Below are 22,556 nucleotides of genomic sequence, written 5' to 3'. Positions count from 1 at the left end.
AGCATAGAAAAATTTATCAATCTACCTGGCTGTGTCCAGATCGAAAAGCTTCCAACCAGATCGATCATCTTGTGATAGGTGGAAGCCACGTCTCCATGGTTTTAGACGTTCATATGCTCCGAGGTCCCAACATCGACTCGGACCACTATCTTATTGCAGCCAAGATACGCACCCGCCTCTGTACAGCAGAAACCGCACGTCAACAAACACAAGTAAGGCTCGACGTCGAGAAGCTGCAATCACACCAGATAGCCGATAACTTTACGATCGACCGCAACACGTGCTTGATGGGATAGATACCGAGAGTTGAAGAGAGAAGCGAGACGCATTTGAAGGCAGAAAAAGAAAGAGGCCGAAAGTATGAAGAACTTGACAAGTTGGCCGACAGGGGTAATGCTCGAAAATTCTACGAAAAAATGCGGCGGCTAACAGAAGGTTTCAAGGCCTTCTCTTGTAGAACCCCAAAAGGTGATCTAGTGACGGATGCTCAGAGCATACTAAAATTATGAAAGGAATACTTCTCCAGCCTGCTGAATGGCAGTGAAAGTATAACGCCAGGAGAAGGCGAACCCGGTTCCTCAATCGATGACGATGGAGCAGACGTTGCATTGTCCGACCATGAAGAAGTTCGAATAGAAATTACCCGTCTGAAAAACAACAAAGCTACGGGGGTCGATGGATTGCCGGCCGAGCTATTCAAACACGGCGGCGAGGAACTGATAAGGAGCACGCATATGCGTTTTTGTAAAATATGGTCGGTCGAAAGCATGTCCGACTATTGAAATTTAAGTGTGTTTTGTCCAATTTAGTAAAAGCAAGACCCTACAAGCTGCATCAACTACCAAAAACACAAACAACAAAGTGACAAAATAATATTTATATGCTACTAGCTGACCCCGCAGCCGTTGTCCTGCGTGAAATTATGTGTTTTGAAATGAAAAGAAAGTTAAATTTATGATTTAATTTTTGTTTTTTTTTTCAATGTAACGCAGCTTGATAAACAAGATTTTTTGGTTTCTGTTCCGGTGTACAGAAAAATGGTTTTCCAACTCGTGAGCACGCCACGGCCATGTGAAAAACATAGCATTTCCAAATTTATGCCTCACGATATGCGACTATCTTTAGGGCCTGTTGATTGTCATCTCAAATGCAATTTTCACTGGAAACGAAATACGTTTGAACTGAAATGGGAAATCGTTATAACTCAAAGGAATTCGTAGAATCAAGCATTCTGCCCCTTGTATTCGATAGGTGCGTCACAATCAGTCGGGTTCCATTACACAGTTTCGAGGCATGATGATTGCGAAACGTAATAACGACCGATCCTACTTTGAGACGCAAATGATACGGTGGCATACCAAGCCTGTCTAAAGAATTTAGAAATACCACTGGATAATTCACGGCATCGTCTTCATTGTCAAGACGATCGATCGATTTGTGTAAGCGCAAGTCTCCCCGAATTTGACTTTGAATCTTTCAGTTTAAGTCAACAACATAGGTATTTTTTGTAACATTGCGCGTGCACTTAAAAAAATCGTAATAACGATAATTTGGCTAATGTCCGAACATTTGTGATGAGTTTATCTTTCGTGAATTGATAAAGGAATGATGGAATTGATATCGAACCACCGGAAGTATCAACCGAAATTTTACCATTTCCAATTTTTAGCGAAGGCGATGTAAAATGTCTTCGGCAATGTCATTTTTTTTCCTATCTCATAACTGAGGCGGATTTGAAGGCTGATATGTCGAAATGATTATCGCGAAAAGTGTGCGATCTTCATTTTGATTCCAGTGATTAATGTGTTCCAACAATTGTAATTGCTGGCTTACTTCTCCAAAACTTGCACACACCGTACCATTCATAGTAAGCAATGACTCAAATAAAGTGGAACCGCTTGCATTAATCAATAGCAACCGAAGGTAGAAACAATCGTCGTTTTCGTCGGGTGGATTGTGTAAAATTGTCCTAATGCATTAGTTGAGAACACATCTGGATGACAATCTACTGGTTGGCCTTGCTTTTTGCGCAACTATTTCTTCGACGATGCATTCCATGTATAATATCAAGGTATTTCCGAATAGAGCAATGTTCTCGCAAACGGATTACTGACGAAAGTTGAGAAAAAACTCATCAATGTCAATTTTGTTCTTGGAAGTGTTTCCGCTGGTGTACTGTATTCTCTGAGTTGAAATACACTCTTCTACACCATTCTCCAATTTAACTGCGAGACGCACAACAGTCGGAAAACGTTCAAAAGTAAATATCCTACAAAGCGCTTTATTGCAGTTCACGTATAGACCGTATCGTTCAAGACCAATAACACTGTTTTGCTTTCTTTGGTGACGTACTTGCAAACGTATTTGATCGATTTCACCAATCTGCAATATTCAACATTGACATGAGTTTTGAATGTGAATTAGACAAAAGTGGCGAATATGGTACGATCCATGTGTTGTCAACTTCGATGTGTTGTTATCGTCGATATTCACGCTACTAAATGCTAATGTTACAGTGAATATCCATCATTTCCCATTTCCGTTTCCGAAAGAAAAGCACATGAGTACTGTTTCGTGCATTTGTTGTCAGACATACAAAGGTCACCACTTCGTATAATTCTGGATCTATCTCTGAATCAGGAATTTCCGCTGAAATGATTTCATCAATTTGATCTGGTGTAATCACCATCTGCATCGAAAGAAGAATGTGTGAGTGCGGCAAACCTCTTTTTTGCTACTCAACAGAGTACATCTAGCATCTAACAGCACCACATATTCGTTGCTTCAAGATAAAGACCATTAAACATCGCAGCTATTATTTAAAAAGTGGTGCTGTGATATCGTTACGATCGCTAGCTGATTGCCGCGATCCATAATTCCGCACGTATGTCATCTGATTTTGGGAGTACTTCTTGCCTTTCCTTGGGCTGCCATACGTTGATGGCAAAAAGAACGCCGACCTATATTAGCGCGACCTCTTTGTGGCTTCGTAACAAATTTCAATATGCAATTGATCACATTGTGTAAAACACACATAAAGTTTTCACTGAATAATTTTCAATAATGTTTCCTTTGGATAGCCGGAATAAAATTGTTGGAATTGTCCAATTATCCGACTTCTTCTCATTAAAAGTATAAGGTATTTTGTTTCTAAACCTTTCCCGAACCACAACAAACAACCTTTCAATTTCAAGATTGGTTCAACCGTTCTCTTAATGTTACTAACAAATAAACATTCATTTTTATACTCTCCCAACAAAGTTGCTAAGCAGAGTATAATAGTTTTGTTCACATAACGGTTGTTTGTAAGTCCTAAAACTAAAAGAGTCAGGGTTATATATACCAAAGTGATCAGGATGACGAGTAGAGTTGAAATCCGTCCGCCGTCCCCGTCCATCTGTCCGTCCGTCCGTGCAAGCTGTAACTTGAGTAAAATTTGAGATATCATGATGAAACTTGGTACACGTATTTCTTGGCTCCATAAGAAGGTTAAGTTCGAAGATGGGCAAAATCGGGCCACAAAATGGCGAAAACCGAAAACCTATAAGGTGTCATAACTAAGCCATAAATAAAGATATTAAAGTAAAATTTGGCACAAAGGATTGCATTAGGGATGGGGCATATTCGGACGTAATTTTTTTGGAAAATTGGAAGTGGCCTCGCCCCTTACTAAGTTTTTTATACATTTCTCAGAAACTACTATAGCTATGTCAACCAAACTCTACAGAGTCGTTTCCTTCAGACATTTCCATATACAGTTCAAAAATGGAAGAAATCGGATAATAACCACGCCCACCTCCCATACAAAGGTTATGTTGAAAATCACTAAAAGTACGTTAACCGACTAACAAAAAACGTCATAAACACTAAATTTTACAGAAGAAATGGCAGAAGGAAGCTGCTCCCAGGCTTTTTTTAAAAATTGAAAATGGGTGTGGCCTCGCCCACTAATGGATCAAAAACCTTATCTCAGGAACTACTATACCGATTTCAATGAAATTCAGTTTATAATATTTTCTTAACACCCTGATGACGTGTACGAAATATGGATGAAATCGGTTCACAACCACGCCTTCTTCCAATATAACGCTATTTTGACTTCCATCTGTGTACATAATATATACATTAGGAACCAATGATGATAGCGGAATAAAACTTTACACAAATACGGTATTTGAAAAATATGTAAATGACGGATAATGAAATTTTGATTATCGCTTTATCATGCGAGAGTATAAAATGTTCGGTGACACCCGAACTTAGCCCTTCCTTACTTGTTATTGTAACGTTTGTATGGGGAAAAGAAAAGGGCTGTTTTTAGGAGTTTTCCGGCAATTATTCGAATTTATCTCGCCGTAAAAACCATATTTGAACTTCAGCGAACATTTAAGAAAAGAATTGGCCAAATTGGTCTAGGCGTTATTGAGTTATGATATATATATGATATAGATAGCCAGAGTGTACACTGCACGACATCATGTTAGCACACTTTGATCGGCATTATGCAATTGCTGCTGATTTTTTTGTTATTAACTTGCAACTGTACGTTTGTTTTCTGGTTTTCTCATCTTTGCAAGAACAGTCACTGGTAAAACATGGAAAACGATTGCAACCGAGCATTTTATACCCTTGAAACTTGAAAGAATTAAAGACAGAGGATGTTCATACATATGTATGTAGTATATGCGAGTTGAGGGAAGCATCGACCCGATTTTACACTGCATACTATTAACACGCCATATACCAATAAAATCTTTCCAAACACTTGGGGTAAAATTACCCGGATGTTATAAAATTATTATGGAAGATACACTGTCCTCCCGTTATATGGTTTTTGCTATTTTTTATTCCTTACAGAAGAAAAATGAGCTTTATTTTTTGTCATCAGGTCAGCATATGCAAATGCATTTATTTTCGAAGTTCGAAAAAGGATTACTAGTTGGAACGGTAACATAGTCATGCGAGCGGTGTAACCTACTCTACTATTGTATGTGCGAACTGCAATTTTTCAAGGCTAAAATTAATAAAAATATATGAAAAAACTATGCAGCTTTTCGCCATTTCAAAAATTTGTTAGGAAATTCGCATGACACCATCATGCACCGATTTATACTGCCCGGAAGCTTAAATCTGGAATTGAAGGTCGCACTCGGGACTTGGCCCTCGAATTACTGTTGACAGTCATAAATAATTTCGTCTATTTTGGAACCAGTATCAACACCAACAACAATGTCAGCCTCGAAAGCCAACGCAAAATAACTTATAGAAAACCCACTTGATGGAATCCGGGGTGAGTTTATTTATGCGCAGCACTGACTTTAAGAAAACGCTATGAGGTCATCAAAGTCCAAGCTGTTGCCGGTCTGGCTTGCATTGCGCAGTCCAACAGGCATTCCAACCATCACGAAGGAGCTAAAGTGTGTTATGACCGTTGCATGTCCAATGTCTTCTGGAAACACCGGAATCTAATGATACACACGAATGAGATCGATCGAAGAAATAACTTTCTTCCTGTCGAGACGATGAAATATGTAAATCTTCAGCGAGAGGTAGTGGGTCAGGGGATCATTTGCGCGTGGAATTGCCTGAAGCTTACAGTAATTCGCGAACCTCTAACCTTTGTCGATTCCATGTAGATGGAACAGGACCCGCTGTAGGGTCAAATAACCACAAACTCCAGGAATGAGTTGATGTCAGCGGACTAGTTCAAGCACCAGACGCCTGCTGTGATATTAGAGGCAGAGCTGATGCCTTGCTTGGTGGTATCAATAAAACGATGAAGAAGTGGTCCAGGGACCACCTGCGCGTTGAATCGCCTGAAGTTTGGAGTAACTCGCGAACCTCTAAGATTTGTTGGTTCTATGTAGATGGGGCAGGACCTGCTCTATGGTCAGATTACCACAAGCTCCAGAAGTGAGTTGATGTCAGCGGACTAGTTCAAGCACCGGACGCATCCGGTGACATGAGAGGCAGAGCTGATGCCTTGCTTGGTGGTATCAATAAAACTATGAAATAGTGGTCCAGGGACCACTTGCGCTTTGAATCGCCTGAAGTTTACAGTAACTCACGAACATCTAAGCTTTGTTGGTTCTATGTAGATGGGACAGGACCTGCTGTAGGGTCAGATTACCCAAAGCTCCAGGACCGAGTTGATATCAGCCTGCTGTGCTAAGAGAGAAAGAGGCGACGCCTTGATTGTTAAAGGTGTTGTGACCGCTACATTCCCGATGTCGTTTAGAAACATTGAACTCTGATGATACACACGAGTGAGATCGATTGGGAATTTTTTCTTTTTATTACTATAGAGACGACGAAATAAGTTTTCAGTGACAGGTAGTGGGTCAATGACCATTTGCGCGTTGTAGCTCCTCAAGCTAATAGTAACTCGCGATCCTACAAACTTTTTCAGTACCATGTAGGTTAGAGTGATTGGAAGCGAGATACAAATTTTTCTATCTGATAATCAGAAAAAATAGAAAACTGTATGTAGGAGAACCTTCCCGTTACAATTAAAAACTCATATTTGGAGAGGCTTTCTTAGAGGTGTCTAGGAACCAATTTTTCCGAGTACCAAACGAAAAAAAAAAAATTTTTTTTTGAATCACTCTAATGTAGGTGTTAGGAACCTGCTGTAGGGTCGGAGTAGATGCCAGCGGACTAGTTCAAGCACCGGACGAGCGCTGTGATATGAGAGGCAGAGCTGACGCCCTGCTTGGTGGTATCAATGAAACGATGAAGAAGTGGTGCAGGGACCATTTGCGCGTTGATTCGCCTAAAGCTTACAGTAAGTCGCGAGACTGCAAACTTTCTGGGTACCATGTAGGATCTACTGTAGAATGGGATTGCCCCAAGATCCGAAAAATGCGAAATGAATTCAGAAGACTTTTTGAAGCACCGAACTCCTGCTGTACTATGAGAGGCAGAGGTAGCGCCTTGCTTGGTTGTATCTCTGAAACGATGAAGACGCTCTACGTACATGTTATAAACATGGATGTTGGAGAGGGTTTGCTGATCCAATGTCCAACTGGAAGGAGCTGAGCGGTGTTCTTAACGCTGCATTCCCGATGTCTTCTGAACTAGAATCTGATGATGCACGCAAGTGAGATCGATCGGAAAAATAGTTTTCTTATTGTGGAGACGTTGAAATAAATCTTCAGAGAGAGGTAATGGGTCAGGTACCATTTGCGGGTTGAATCGCCTGATGCTTACAGTAACTCGCGAACCTCCAAACGTTGTGGGTTGCATGTAGGTTCGGAATACCCCAAGCCCTGAGAGCGAGTTGATGTCAGCGGACTAGTTCAAGCGCCAGACGCTTGCTCTGCTATGAGAGGCAAAGGTGACGCCTTGCTAGGTGGTATAAATGAAGCGAAAAAGAAGCTGCACCTTCATGTTATAAGTATTGATGTTGGAGAGGGTCTTCTGATCCAATGTCCTAAAGGGATTCCTACCAACTGGAAGGAGCTGAAGGGTGTTGTGACCGATGAGTTATTGATGTCTTCTGGGTACACTGTAATCTGATGACACGCGCGAGTTAATTACAATTGAATCAAATTATTGTATCTTTTGCATAGTCAGGGCAACTTCTTTTATTAATACAAAAACTAAGGCTTACAACATTTTAATAACGTAGTGCTATTTATACTATTTTGTGGTACTAGAGTCTATTTACTGTCTGCTATGCTATTTGAAGATGGACTATCTACGGTCGATTGTTTGTCTTTACAAACAGTCGCGAGAGGATAGCGTGTAGGAGATAACACTCGTTATGTGTGATACCATTTCTATTTCACACCATGTGTGCAGCATATATTGGACTTACTAATTACTATTTTTATACTCTCGCAACAAAGTTGCTAAGGAGAGTATTATAGTTTTGTTCACATAACGGTTGTTTGTAAGTCCTAAAACTAAAAGAGTCAGATATAGGGTTATATATACCAAAGTGATCAGGGTAACGAGTAGAGTTGAAATCCGGATGTCTGTCTATCCGTCCGTGCAAGCTGTAACTTGAGTAAAAATTGAGATATCTTGATGAAACTTGAAAGTAAAATTTGGTACGAAGGATCGCACTAGGAAGGGTCATATTTGGATTTATTTTTTTTGGAAAAGTGAGCATGGTCCCGCCCCCTACTAAGTTTTTTGCAAATATCTCGTAAACTACTAAAGCTAAATTAACAAAACTTTCAGAAGTAATTTCTTGAAGGTACTATCCTAAAACGGAGGAAATCGGATTATAACCACACCCACCTGCCATTTATATTTAAATCTACTAAAAATGCTTTAATTTAGTAAGGAAAAACACAAGAAACCTTAGATTTCATGGCAAAGATGACACAGAGGGATTACATTCAAATTTAAAATGGGCGTGTCTCCGCCACTTATGGGTCTAAAACCATATCTCAGAAACTATTCGACTAAATTCAGCGAAATTTGGTTCGAACCATTTCCGTAGCATCTATGGTTCGAAATTGGGCAAAATATATTCACAACCACGCCCGCTTCCCATATACCACAATTTTGAAGTCCATCTGATTCGTTCACGTTAAAGTATATGAGTTCAACACCAGTGAAGATAACGGACCAAAACTTTGCACAAATACTGTATTTCTGGTGTAGCATAGCCCGAATAAAAATCACCGAGATCAGACCATTTTATTGAAAATATCGGTAAATATCTCAGATATTCTAAACATAGGAGGTGTGTTCCTTCCAACAGTGTTCGTCTGTGCCAAAAATGGGCAAAATCAAGCCAATATTTCTTCTTGCCCCCGCATACCTCTTATTTGATTTTCACAATTCTAGTGGACTTTGTGCCGAATATATTGGTCAAATTTTGAATTACCTTAATAAAATTGCATGGAAATACATATGTTCATACTTAAGTCAACGTGTTGGCCCCCATATACATATGTAATAACACGATTTCTGCCTTTACTTTTTACTTTACGCCGAATATATTGCGTACTTCCTAAGATATATTTAAAATATTATAAGAAAATATTATATATATAATTTTTTAGGCGCATGTAAAATCGAATTATATTTGGAAATCAGTAAGAAATACTAACGTAAATTAATAGTAGTCTAGTATCAAAGGCACGCAATTAGAAAACCTGCTTTTCAGATGGACCAAATGCGACGCTTAAATGTTAAACTGAGCTAAACTTCAACCTCAGTCAAATTAAATTGTAATTATTATTAATTGTTTTAATTTGGTTTATGCGAAAAAATCGCTATTTACAAAGCACCATAGATAGCTTATGGAAGGTTTAGGTATTAAGACACAGATGTGTACATAGACGTAATAATTTACAATATTTAGCATATACATATGTATATTTAGTGGGAATTAGTATTTATTCTTTAAAATTGATTTCAATGTATTTGGCTGCAAATCCCCTTACTCAAATGTTATTGAATTTTTACAACAAAAATGGCATGCCTACCTGTGTCTATTCATAACAACTCAAACTTTCAACCTTGATATATGGTATACTTAAAAATTGTTTTCACAAATTTTCTACCTACATAGTTTAGCCTTCACGATCGAACATTTGCGGAAGATGAACTCCTTTGTTTCAGAAAGCATTAAAAAATGCAATTTACGTAGGAGTTTTCCGTGTAAATACTTTCAAGGTTATTAAGCATACCATACGAGTATATGTATAATTTATATATTATTATGCTAGATGTTTATACTTTCAGTTACACTAAATAACTTGAGTAGTGAAGTCTACATTTTTAGCTGAAGTTTTAATTAATTAAGTGAAAATTTATCATAGTAGTGTTAGCATCATCAATCATATCAATATAATAAAATACAGAACGAATCTATATCATCATCCACTTGAAAAGAAGACTGAAGGAAGACCAGCAAGTTACCCTAAAAAGAGAACACAGGAGTCATTCGGAAGAAAAATCAGAAAGTATTTACACACTTGTTTTAATAGATTAAGATTTATTATTATCTTTAGTAAGATTGAATTTTAAGAAATTATAATAGATTAAATAAAAAATCTGTGGTACAAAGTCGACTTGAAAATAGAAGACGTATGCAGATTCTTCGGGCTAACTCATTATATAGAGCTAGTGAGCAATCACATAATACTCAAAGCCATGCTAATCACAGATTAGATCCAGAAGTCCGCTTGTCAGAACAAAGTACCAATACATTTCAACACAGGACAAGGCGACAAAATCAAGAGGTTCGGTCTGCTGAGCAAAGTATAAATACTGTTCAGCATAGGTCTCGGCGGGAAAATCCCGAAATAAGGTTAGCTGAACAAATCATAGTTACCAATCAGCATAGAACCCGGCGACAAAATCCTCAATTTCGCTCTGAAGAGCAAAGTAGGAATACCCAAGAACATAGGTCCCGGCGGGAGAACCCAGATCTTCGGTCTGCCGAGCAAAGTAGAAATTCAAGGCAACATAGAATTCGACGCCAAAACCCTATTATTCGGTCAAATGAGCAGTCTCATAATACCGTAGTACACTGAGAACTTAGAAGAAATCCTAAGTATAGACATTTAGAGCGCATACGTGATCAAATACAAACAGAACGTTCAAGAAGAAATCTTGAAACAAGGAGTGAGGAACGTTATAGAGAAACGCAACGACGACAGCTTATCAGGAGGGGTGCAAGGGAACAAATTTTAAATCAGAGACGTCAACAACAAAATCTGGTCCGTATTCATAGAGAAAACTTGACAAATAGGCAAATTCAAAACGAAAGGCTGTCCCAACGAAATATATTAAACAGAGAAAACAATGTCTCTGATATTTTTGCAAATGGTGGCATTTCAAGAGATTTTCGAAGCATTTATTTTGAAAATATAAAGAAAGGTCCCACCGAAATATGTATTTGCTGTGGGGGATTATGGTTTCCACATCAAGTACGCAAGTTAAATTTCGAAACTATAACTCAAGTTCACCCAGATGCTACATCTGTTTTCTTTTTAAAGCAAAAGTTTCCTTCTGAAGATGGAAACTACAATTTTTGCTTAACTTGCAAAAATTGGATTGCCAAAAATAACATACCAAAAATATGTTTGTTAAATAGTCTAGACTTTCCGGATATACCAGATTGTTTAAAAAATTTAACCCCTATTGAAGATAGGCTAATAATGCCTCGATTGCCTTTTATGACCATTCGTCCATTGGGATATCAATGCCAAAGTTCGATTAAAGGTGCCGTTGTCAATATACCTATTTCTGTTAATAATGTTGTGACATCTCTACCGAGGACTTTTGATCAAACTCATGTGATACAAATTCACTTAAGAAGACGTATGGAATACAATCATGATTATATGACTGATACCGTACGGCCTGCGAAGGTTATGGAAGCTTTGCGATTCTTAGTGAATACTCCTCTGTATCGTGAGCATAATATACACATAAATGAGAATTGGATTTCAGGCTTTAATAACCAAGAAGAAGTTCCCTTTGTTGCATCTCCTGAAGATGATAGATTGGTTCAATCTCTTTATGAGGAACAGATTTCTCATAATAATCACACACACATTCCCATAGCACCCGTACCTGCAGAACTGAACCCAGGTAGTCTTGAGACGCTTTTAGACAATATTCCTGTAGAAAACATAGAATATAACCGTTTAGTTATAGCGCCAGGGGAAGGGCAAAGGCCAATTGACATAGTTCAAGATAATAATTCGGAAGAATTGTCATTTGGAACAATTTTCTTCTTCTTCTTAATTGGCGTAGACACCGCTTACGCGACTATTGCCGAGTTAACAACAGCGCACCAATCGTTTCTCCTTTTCGCTACGTGGCGCCAATTGGATATTCCAAGCGTAGCTAGGTCCTTCTCCACTTGGTCCTTCCAACGGAGTGGAGGTCTTCCTCTTCCTCTGCTTCCCCCGGCGGGTAATGCGTCGAATACTTTCAGAGCTGGACTGTTTTCGTCCATTCGGACAACATGACCTAGCCAGCGTAGCCGCAGTCTTTTAATTCGCTGAACTATGTCAATGTCGTCGTATATCACGTACAGCTCATCGTTCCATCGAATGCGATATTCGCCGTGGCCAACGCGCAAAGGACCATAAATCTTTCGCAGAACTTTTCTCTCGAAAACTCGCAACGTCGACTCATCAGTTGTTGACATCGTCCAAGCCTCTGCACCATATAGCAGGACGGGAATTATGAGCGACTTATAGAGTTTTGCTTTTGTTCGTCGAGAGAGGACTTTACTTTTCAATTGCCTACTCAGTCCCGAAGTAGCACCTGTTGGCAAGAGTTATCTTGCGTTGGATTTCCAGGCTGACATTGTTGGTGGTGTTTACGCTGGTTCCAAGATAGACGAAATTATCTACGACTTCAAAGTTATGACTGTCAACAGTGACGTGAGAGCCTAGTCGCGAGTGCGACGACTGTTGGTTTGATGACAGGAGATATTTCGTTTTGCCCCCGTTCATTGCCAGACTCATTTTCTGTGCTTCCTTGTCCAGCCTGGAGAAAGCAGAACTAACGGCCGATGATATCAATATCATCAGCATACGCCAGCAGCTGTACACTCTTATAAAAGATGGTACCTTCTCTATTAAGTTCTGCAGCTCGAACTATTTTCTCCAGAAGCAGGTTGAAAAAGTCACACGATAGGGAATCGCCTTGTCTGAAACCTCGTTTGGTATCGAACGGCTCGGAGAGGTCCTTCCCGATTCGGACGGAGCTTTTCGTGTTGCTCAACGTCAGCTTACACAGCCGTATTAGTTTTGCGGAGATACCAAATTCAGACATCGCGGCATAGAGGCAGTTCCTTTTCGTGCTGTCGAAAGCAGCTTCGAAATCGACGAAGAGGTGGGGTGTGTCGATTCTCCTTTAACGGTTCTTTTCCAAGATTTGGCGCATGGTGAATATCTGGTCGGTTGTTGATTTTCCAGGTCTAAAGCCACACTGATAAGGTCCAATCAGTTTGTTGACGCTGGGCTCTAATCTTTCACACAATACGCTCGATAGAACTTTATATGCGATGTTGAAGAGGCTAATCCCACGGTAGTTGGCGCAGATTGTGGGATCTCCTTTTTTATGGATTGGGCATAGCACACTTAAATTCCAATCGTTGGGCATGCTTTCGTCCGACCATATTTTACAAAGAAGCTGATGCATGCTCCTTATCAGTTCTTCGCCGCCGTGTTTGAATAGCTCGGCCGGCAATCCGTCGGCCCCTGCCGCTTTGTTGTTTTTCAGGCGGGTAATTGCTATTCGAACTTCTTCATGGTCGGGCAATGGAACGTCGGCTCCATCGTCGTCGATTGGGGAATCGGGTTCGCCTTCCCTGGCGTTGTCCATTCGCTGCCATTTAGCAGGCTGGAGAAGTGTTCCCTCCATAAATTAAGTATGCTCTGGGCATCGGTGACTAGATCACCTGTTGGGGTTCTACAAGAGTATGCTCCGGTCTCGAAACCTTCTGTAAGCCGAAGCATTTTTTCGTAGAATTTTCGAGCATTACCCCTGTCGGCCAGCTTATCAAGCTCTTCGTACTCACGCATTTCGGCCTCCTTCCTTTTCTGTCTGCAAATACGTCTCGCTTCCCTTTTCAACTCTCGGTATCTATCTCATCCCGCACGTGTTGTGGTCGATCGTAACGTTGCGAGGTAGGCAGCCTGTTTTCTCTCCGCTGCGACACGGCACTCCTCGTCGTACCAGCTGTCCGAAAACCAATTGCTTCGGTTGCAGCTGTGCGTAAGGAGTTTGATGCCGTCCCACTGTTACCTTATACCGAGTTGTTGACGAGTGCTCTCAGAGAGCGAAGTGCAAGCCAAGTAGCAAATCGTTCGGCTGTCTTTTGTGATTGCAGCTTCTCGACGTCGAACCTTCCTTGTGTTTGTTGGTGTGCGTTTTTTGCTGCACAGAGGCGGTTGCGAATCTTGTCTGCAACACGATAGTGGTCCGAGTCGACGTTAGGACCTCGGAGCACACGCACATTTAAAACACTGGAGACGTGTCTTCCGTCTATCACAACATGATCGATTTGGTTGGTGGTTTTTTGATCCGGAGACAGCCAGGTGGCTTGATGAATCTTTTTATGCTGGAATCTAGTACTACAGATAACCATATTTCGGGCCCCGACGAAGTCGATCAGCCTCAACTCATTTGGGGATGTTTCGTCGTGAAGGCTGAATTTACCGACCGTAGTGCCAAAGATACCTTCTTTGCCCACCCTGGCGTTAAAGTCGCCAAGTACGTGTTTTACATCGTGGCGGGGGCATCTCTCATAAGTGCGTTCCAAGCACTCATGAAAGGCATATTTGGTCACATCGTCCTTCTCATCCGTCGGGGCGTGGGCGCAAATCAGCGATATGTTGAAGAACCTCGCTTTGATGCGGATTGTGGCTAGACGTTCATTCACCGGAGTGAATGATAGTACTCGGCGACGGAGTCTCTCTCCCACCACGAATCCCACACCAAACTTGCGCTGCTTTATATGGCCACTGTAGTAAATGCCACAAGGACCTACTCGTCTCTGTCCTTGTCCCGTCCATCGCATTTCTTGGACGGCGGTGATGTCAGCCTTTATTTTCACGAGGATATCAACCAGCTGGGCAGCGGCACCTTCCCAATTAAGGGACCGGACATTCCAGGTGCATGCCCTCAATTCGTTGCCCTTATTTCGTTTGCCATGGTCGTCATAAAAAGAGGGATTTCTCATCCGAGGCTGTTTGTCATTTTTCATCGGGGTGAGCTTTTTACGTGGCGGGTCCCAAACCCAGCGCACAACCCTATGCAGGGGATGTTTCGCCTTCTCACCTTAGCTCGCCTTCGAACGGATGTTCTTAGGCTACCCAGAGGATACTTGGTCAAAGACCGGAAGTAGTGAGCTGCTTGAGTCATGTGTAAAAGAATTGGAACAATATACGTTGGGCAAAAACGTACATGCTCTGAAACATATAGTAAGATAGTACGTTCCGAAATTCACCGCTTTGACCGCAGAGCGTGTTTCATTCCGAAGTTGTTCTACAACAATAAAAAATTAGAACTACTGTAAATTAAGAATAGTACATCCATATGCCTTCGAAAGTTTTCAGGTCGTAACCGTGTTACGGCTCAAAATGTATTAAATAAAAACTTTGTTCAAAACTTGATTCAACATGATCACGGTTACAAAGTTTTGAAAGGTGTTAGATCCTCTCCTGCTCACTGGGAAGCTGAGAAAAAAAAGCAATTGCAATGATTCGGCAATTTGGGCTTCCAACCTTTTTCATAACTCTATCGGCTGCTGAATCTCAGTGGGTTGAGCTGTTGGTTATTCTGTCGAAAACTGTTGATTCAAAAGATATTTCACAAGAAGAAGCCAACATTTTATCAACCCAAGATAGATATCGCTTAATCCGCTCAGATGCGGTTACTTGTGCTAGATATTTTGATTACCGCTACCGGCAAATCCTTAAACTTTCTAAAGATAATACCGGCATTTTTGGAACACATTTTGTAAAAAACTATTACTGGAGAGTAGAGTTTCAACAGAGAGGTTCCCCGCATATACATGGCATGTATTGGCTTAATAATGCTCCCGAGATCAACCTTCAAAATCCTGAGACATTCTCCGAAGTCATTGATTTCATTGACACTTATGTTTCAACAGATGGTTCAGTAAGCCGCTTGGAATATTATTTAGATTATCAAAAGCATAATCACAGTCGGTCGTGTACTAGAGAAATAAGAGGACAACAATTTTGTCGTTTTGATGTACCATATCCACCAATGCCTTCCACACAAATATTGCTTCCTTTTCCAGACACAACCCAAGATTTGGAAAGGCATAAGGAAAACTTTTCTAGAATTCAAAATGTTTTAAATTCAACTCTGACTACAGAAGATATATCGAATTTAGATAATTTTAAAAATTTCTTGAGCGATAATAGAATAAACATGTCTTTTGATGACTATTTGCTAGCTCTGAGATCAAGCTTATCAAAACCTAAAATTTTTCTGAAAAGAAAAATGCAAGATCGTTTTATAAATGCTTATAACCCTCTTATTTTGGAACTCCATAGGGCTAATATGGATATCCAATATATACTGGATGCATATGCTTGCTGTTCCTATATAATTAATTATATTAACAAATCGAACAGAGGAATTTCTAGGCTCTTAAGTGAAGCTATATCAGAAGTAAATGCCGGAAATTATACAATAAAGCAAAAACTTCAACATATAGGTCATAAATTTATATCAGGCACGGAAATATTTGCACAAGAAGCTGTTTATTGCTGCATTGGGCTTCATCTTTCGGAAGGTAGTAATGGAGAAATATTTATAAATACCTCACGACCGGAGGAACGTGTTCGAATTCTACTGAAATATTTGTAGCTGGTATTTTAGACCGTTATGTGCAGCGGCCCGATCAGTTAGAAACTGTTTGCTTAGCAGATTTTGCATCTATGTTTAAATTTGTGAAATCCAATAGAATAGTGGAAGACAGTGATCATGAAGAAGAAGTGAGGGAAGATAATAACGTACCAGATATTGGGGTACCCATTGCACTTAGAGACGGTAGCGGTTTTGTTAAAAAACGTACCAAACCAATTATTTTTCGGTACAGAAGGTTTAGTCCTGATGTGACCAAAGTTGAGTATTTCTGCAAAATGGTAATGCAGTGGATCTTATTGAAAATGATAATGAGCTAACTTGTATAACTCACCGTATTTTAATTGAGGGAAATCGAAAAAAATATGACGTTTTTGATCAAAGAGAACTGGAAAGTGTCTTAGAAAGTCTTTATAATGAGACAGACTTAGAAGAAGCTGTGCAAAATGAACTACCTGTTGTGGAAATTGAATTTCGGGTGTTAGCACTTCCAGAAATAAGCCCTAATATTAATTTGCTGGATTTGCATGGCGAACATACAACAGATAATGGTACTGAATCTGATTGCAATATTAGGCTTATTAAACTACCCCCTTTAATTTCGGTTGAGGAATTATTTTCTCTAGTTCAAGGTTTAAATATTAAGCAAAGAACATACTTGACTTATTTGATGCATCAGATTAAAACAAGTCGACCATTTTATGAATTCATTGGGGGCGGAGCAGGTGTTGGAAAAAGTCGTTTGATATCTGCAATATATCAAGCTCTTAACCATCGCTTCAATTCTACACCTGGATCCATCCCAAGTTCTTTAAAAGTTCTCCTTGTGCACCTACGGGTAAAGCAGCATTCGGGATAGGTGGACTGACACTTCACTCAATATTTTCTCTTCCTGTAAATCAGCTGAATAGAGAGTTGAGGCCCCTAAGCAGTGACATAGTTAACTCTTTGTATTCCAAACTTGATGATTTAAGACTAATCATAATTGATGAAATATCAATGGTGGGCGCTCGAATGTTTAGCTATGTTGATGCTAGGCTTAAACAAATTTTTAAAACAAACAACCCAATCGGTGGCATACCGATTATAGTGCTTGGAGATTTGAAGCAACTCTCACCTGTTGGAGATAGGTGGATATTTTCTTCTGACTCTAATGATGCTTACAGCACTTTAGTTGGTTCTCCTTTGTGGGACTTGTTCAAATATTTTGAATTAACAGAAATAATGAGACAAAGGGACGATCAAGCTTTTGCTATTGCGTTAAACCGTATGGCATCTGGCACTATGACAAATGATGATATATCATTAATTCAAACTCGGGTAGTTAGTTCTGAAGAAGTTCCTGATGATGCGATCCATTTATTTTGGTCAAACGAAGAGACAAATAATTTCAATGCCCTTAAGCTCAGTCGCTATTTCTTCAACTGCCAAAGACTCTGTAAGAGGAATGGGTGATCAACAAGGGAATAATTTGGAACGAGTTCATCTTTTCAAAACTTCTGAAACACAGGGACTTCCTTATCAGTTGACACTAAAAACCACTGCAAAATACATGATTACAAGTGAATATAAACACATGTGATGGTTTAGTTAATGGGGCAACTGGAGAACTAATGCCAATTGATTATCCAGTAATCCTTGGATTAAATTCTTGGAACCTTCTGTTGGTTTGATAGCACGATCAAAAAAGCCTCATCCTCTAGAAAGTTCTTGGACCCCAATTGAAAAAGTTATTAGATCTTTTCAATATTAAAGAAAAAAAGCAAATTATAATTGAAAGAAATCAGTTTCCAGTTGTTCCAGCTGAGGGAATAACCATTCACAAAAGTCAGGGTGCTACATATAGTAAAGTTGTCGTTCATACTAGACCCAGAATGACTAGAGCTTCGATATATGTCGCTTGCAGTCGAGCTACTACGGCAGTAGGTCTCTTTATTGTCGGAAATTTTATTCCTCCTAATAAATTTTCTGAATCGGATCCAGTATTTAGGGAAATGATGGAATTGAGCACATCTAAAGCCCTGATTACAAATTTCGATTTTATGATTTTTCGATCATCAGCACTTCAAATTTTATATCATAATGCTCAGAGTCTCCACGCTCACATTATCGATATAAAAGGCGACTGTCTGATGCTATCTTCAGATATTTTATGCTTCGTAGAAACCTGGAGCATTCCAGTTGAACATTTTGAGATACCAGGATTTACTCTTATAAACGAGCTGAGGATAGATAGCACTGAGACAAGCAACCGAAATAAACGGGGCCTTATAATTTATGCAAAGCATAGTGTTGCCAGCTCTACAGAACCGAAGATTATAAAGACAAGTAAGGAAGGGCTAAGTTCGGGTGTCACCGAACATTTTATACTCTCGCATGATAAAGTGATAATCGAGATTTCATTATACGTCATTTATATATTTTTCAAATACCGTATTTTTGTAAAGTTTTATTCCGCTATCATCATTAGTTCCTAATGTATACACATATTATACAGAGAAGGCATGAGATGGAATTCGAAATAGCGTTATATTGGAAGAAGGCGTGGTTGTGAACCGATTTCACCCATATTTCGTACGTGTCATCAGGGTGTTAAGAAAATATTATATACCGAATTTCATTGAAATCGGTCTAGTAGTTCCTGAGATATGGTTTTTGGTCCATAAGTGGGCGAGGCCACGCCCATTTTCAATTTTTAAAAAAAAGCCTGGGTGCAGCTTTCTTCTGCCATTTTTTCCGTAAAATTTAGTGTTTCTGACTTTTTTGTTAGTCGGTTAACGGACTTTTAGTGATTTTCAACATAATCTTTGTATGGGAGGTGGGCGTGGTTATTATCCGATTTCTTCCATTTTTGAACTGTATTTAGAAATGCCTGAAGAAAACGACTCTGTAGAGTTTGGTTGACATAGCTATAGTCGTTTCTGAGATATGTACAAAAAACTTAGTAGGGGGCGGGGCCACGCCCACTTTTCCAAAAAAACTGCGTCCAAATATGCCCCTCCCTAATGCGATCCTTTGTACCAAATTTCATTTTAATATCTTTATTTATGGCTTAGTTATGACACTTTATAAGTTTTCGGTTTCCGCCATTTTGTGGGCGTGGCAGTGGGCCGATTTTGCCCATCTTCGAACTTAACCTTCTTATGGAGCCAAGAAATACGTGTACCAAGTTTCATCATGATATCTCAATTTTTACTCAAGTTACAGCTTGCACGGACGGACGGACAGACGGACGGACAGACAGACATCCGGATTTCGACTCTACTCGTCACCCTGATCACTTTGGTATATATAACCCTATATCTGACTCTTTTAGTTTTAGGACTTACAAACAACCGTTATGTGAACAAAACTATAATACTCTCCTTAGCAACATTGTTGCGAGAGTATAAAAATTTATTCAGGCCGCAAAGTTTTAGAAGCAGTTTTGTTTAAATGTTTCAACAACAATATTCTGGTTCTTTACAGAAACTCAGTTTTTCCCCTCAGGCTTTTTATTGTAGAACTTCAAGAAATTCTTACTACAGAGTTGTGCAATCAAAATGTCTTAATTGTTGGAGATTTTAACATTTGTTTAAAGTCTACAGGGTCTACAATAAAAAATCTTCTTCAAGATAAAAACTTTAGTTCCCTGCTTAGTGTAGAATATTCAACTACACCTGAGGGGAGGCAAATTGATTGGGCATTTCAAACATGGAGACAGTGCATAGCTATCATGATGGTATTTGTGTCTCTATTTCGGACTAAGGCTATGTACAATAGTATCTTTTTCACACATAAGGGCATTAGAATAGGTTAAAAATATGATATTATGAATTAATAAATAAATATTTAAACTAAGAAATTTTAAAACATTTGTATAATTTGATAATATATAAGAATTTGTATAAAAATAAATTAAAAGTAAAAGTAAATATTTTAAGATTAAATAAAATATACGTAGAATACATTTTGCTATTTATAAAAACATATCTTTAGAATTTAAAAATAAAACATTTAATTATTAAAATATATAATACTTATTACTTCTAAGTCAAACCTGTATAATCTTATTCATGTAAGAAATAAAATGTACATTAACTTCGAAAAACGATGTGATGATGATACATAGTCCTCAATACAGTCAAAATAAATAAAAATACAATTCAATACTCAAAGTACACAAATTGATTTAATCTTATTAATTTTACAGCAAAATAAAAAAATATGTAAATGACGGATAATGAAATCTCGATTATCACTTTATCATGCGAGAGTATAAAATGTTCGGTGACACCTGAACTTAGCCCTTCCTTACTTGTTATAAATTGGGAATGGGCGGGGCGTCGCCCACTTATGGACCAAAAACCATATCTCAGGAACTACTCCACCGATTTCAATGAAATTCGGTATATAATATTTTCTTAACACCCTGATGACGTGTACGAAATATGGGTGAAATCGGTTCACAACCACGCCTTCTTCCAATATAACGCTATTTTGAATTCCATCTGTATACATAGTATGTACATTAGGAACCAATGATAATAGCGGAATAAAACTTTACACAAATACGGTATTTGAAAAATATGTAAATGACGGATAATGAAATCTCGATTATCACTTTATCATGCGAGAGTATAAAATGTTCGGTGACACCCGAACTTAGCCCTTCCTTACTTGTTGATCTTCTAGATGTGCTCGATAGCATTCACATAATTTTACAGCAGCATAGATGATTAAAGCTAAAGGTATTACAATAAGTATTAGGTACAATATGAACTTTCCTGGTTGTTGTATGTATGTATTTATACATTTTTTGAATATTTGAAAATATATAATCTGAATTGGAGGTTAATTTTTTTAAAACTTCTAATTGTTCATCTTGGTGGGCATGAATCACATCTCCAATTTCCTTATCGTGATTGAAATATACCTTCTTATTTAAATTAGTATTGTGATTAAATTGTAACAGGTTTGGATCGTTAACACGTTGTCCGTTCTACAAATGTTCTCCATCAATAATTATATTTCCGTGCTCTAATGGTCTTTTATTTTCCTGAATAACACTACATTTTGCCTTATTATTTTCAAGCAATGGGATGGTACAGTTGTCAGGAGACTCATGTTTACTAATATTTAATCCCAGATAATTTTTACATTTGGAAGTTTTTTTGAAATTCGCTTCACATTTTGCGACTTGAGTTAGAACTTAAGATTTTCTTGAATGTCTTTGAGGTTTAGAGTACCTGAACAAAAGTTTCCTGTTTAAGTAAAATTAATGCTATCCGTGATTGCTTCTACAAGGTGGGTTCTAAAGTAAACAGGAATCTAGCGCTCCCTGGTGGCGCCATCAATATGTCGACTGGTGCGTTAGAATTTGCTATTTTTATCGATTGACCAGTAAGAATTTCATGACATTTCATAGATTGGATGTTGTTTAAATGAGTTAAGCATCCATCCACTCTACCCGAGAAAACTGGCGCACCCTAGCAAGACACAGCTAATATACCACAGCCGATGACACCATAACATTACACAACACCAACACAATTCACCACACTTGTACACCAACCTACTAAACAAAAAGGATGGACAACGGAATAGCAGACACAATTCGATCTACACATGCCGCACATCAACATTCCTTTGATAAACCTTCCGGTTGCAACACCCATCCCCAACATTAAATTTTGTTTTAACATTGGTAAAACTTTTACCGAAACGTTTCAATTGATGAAACAAGTTTATGGTGATGATTGCCTTCACCGGAAATTCCATGGAAACTGTGCGTGAAATAATCAAAAATCAGCCGAAATCATCATTGAAATTCATGGAAATGGAATTGGACATCTACAAAACATCGATTTATCGCATTTTGACTGAAGGTGTGTGGACGGTTTGTTCCGCACAAATTGACTGACGACCAAAAATTGCTCAGAATCCAACATTCGAAGGACATCATTAAAGAGGTAAAAAAAGACAAAAACTTCCTTAAAATATTGTGACTAATGACGAAACGTGCTGCTTCCAATATGATCCCAAAACGAGACGCCAGAGTACTGAATGGAAGGCACTGGTGGAGCCGAACCCCAAAAAATCGTGCATGGAGAAGTCAAAAGTAAAGACAATGCTGATTTGTTTTTATGATTCCAAGGGTATTGTCCACAAAGAATTTAAAACGTTAATGTGGTATTCTGCCTGGAGTTTTGAAGCGCTTGTTCCACTCCTGATATGGCACCGTGCGA

At 38.9% G+C, this 22,556-nt stretch overlaps 1 protein-coding gene across 2 annotated transcripts in view; it reads left to right on the top strand.

The window, feature by feature from the left end:
• The window catches only part of LOC126765699 (uncharacterized), a 460,036-nt gene extending 443,050 nt beyond the window's left edge, over window positions 1-16,986 (top strand). For both annotated transcript variants that reach the window (XM_050483433.1, XM_050483434.1), the window contains exon 2: window positions 12,820-16,986. In XM_050483433.1, the coding sequence (XP_050339390.1) occupies window positions 15,190-16,332 (1,143 nt within the window). In that variant the 5' untranslated portion in view covers window positions 12,820-15,189 and the 3' untranslated portion in view covers window positions 16,333-16,986. The remainder of the gene's footprint in view (window positions 1-12,819) is intronic.
• The last annotated feature ends 5,570 nt before the right edge of the window (window positions 16,987-22,556 follow it).

The sequence above is a fragment of the Bactrocera neohumeralis genome, unplaced genomic scaffold (genome assembly GCF_024586455.1).
Source record: "Bactrocera neohumeralis isolate Rockhampton unplaced genomic scaffold, APGP_CSIRO_Bneo_wtdbg2-racon-allhic-juicebox.fasta_v2 cluster11, whole genome shotgun sequence".
In the NCBI taxonomy this organism is placed as follows: domain Eukaryota; kingdom Metazoa; phylum Arthropoda; class Insecta; order Diptera; family Tephritidae; genus Bactrocera; species Bactrocera neohumeralis.
This window is presented reverse-complemented; position numbering and strand designations above follow the sequence as displayed.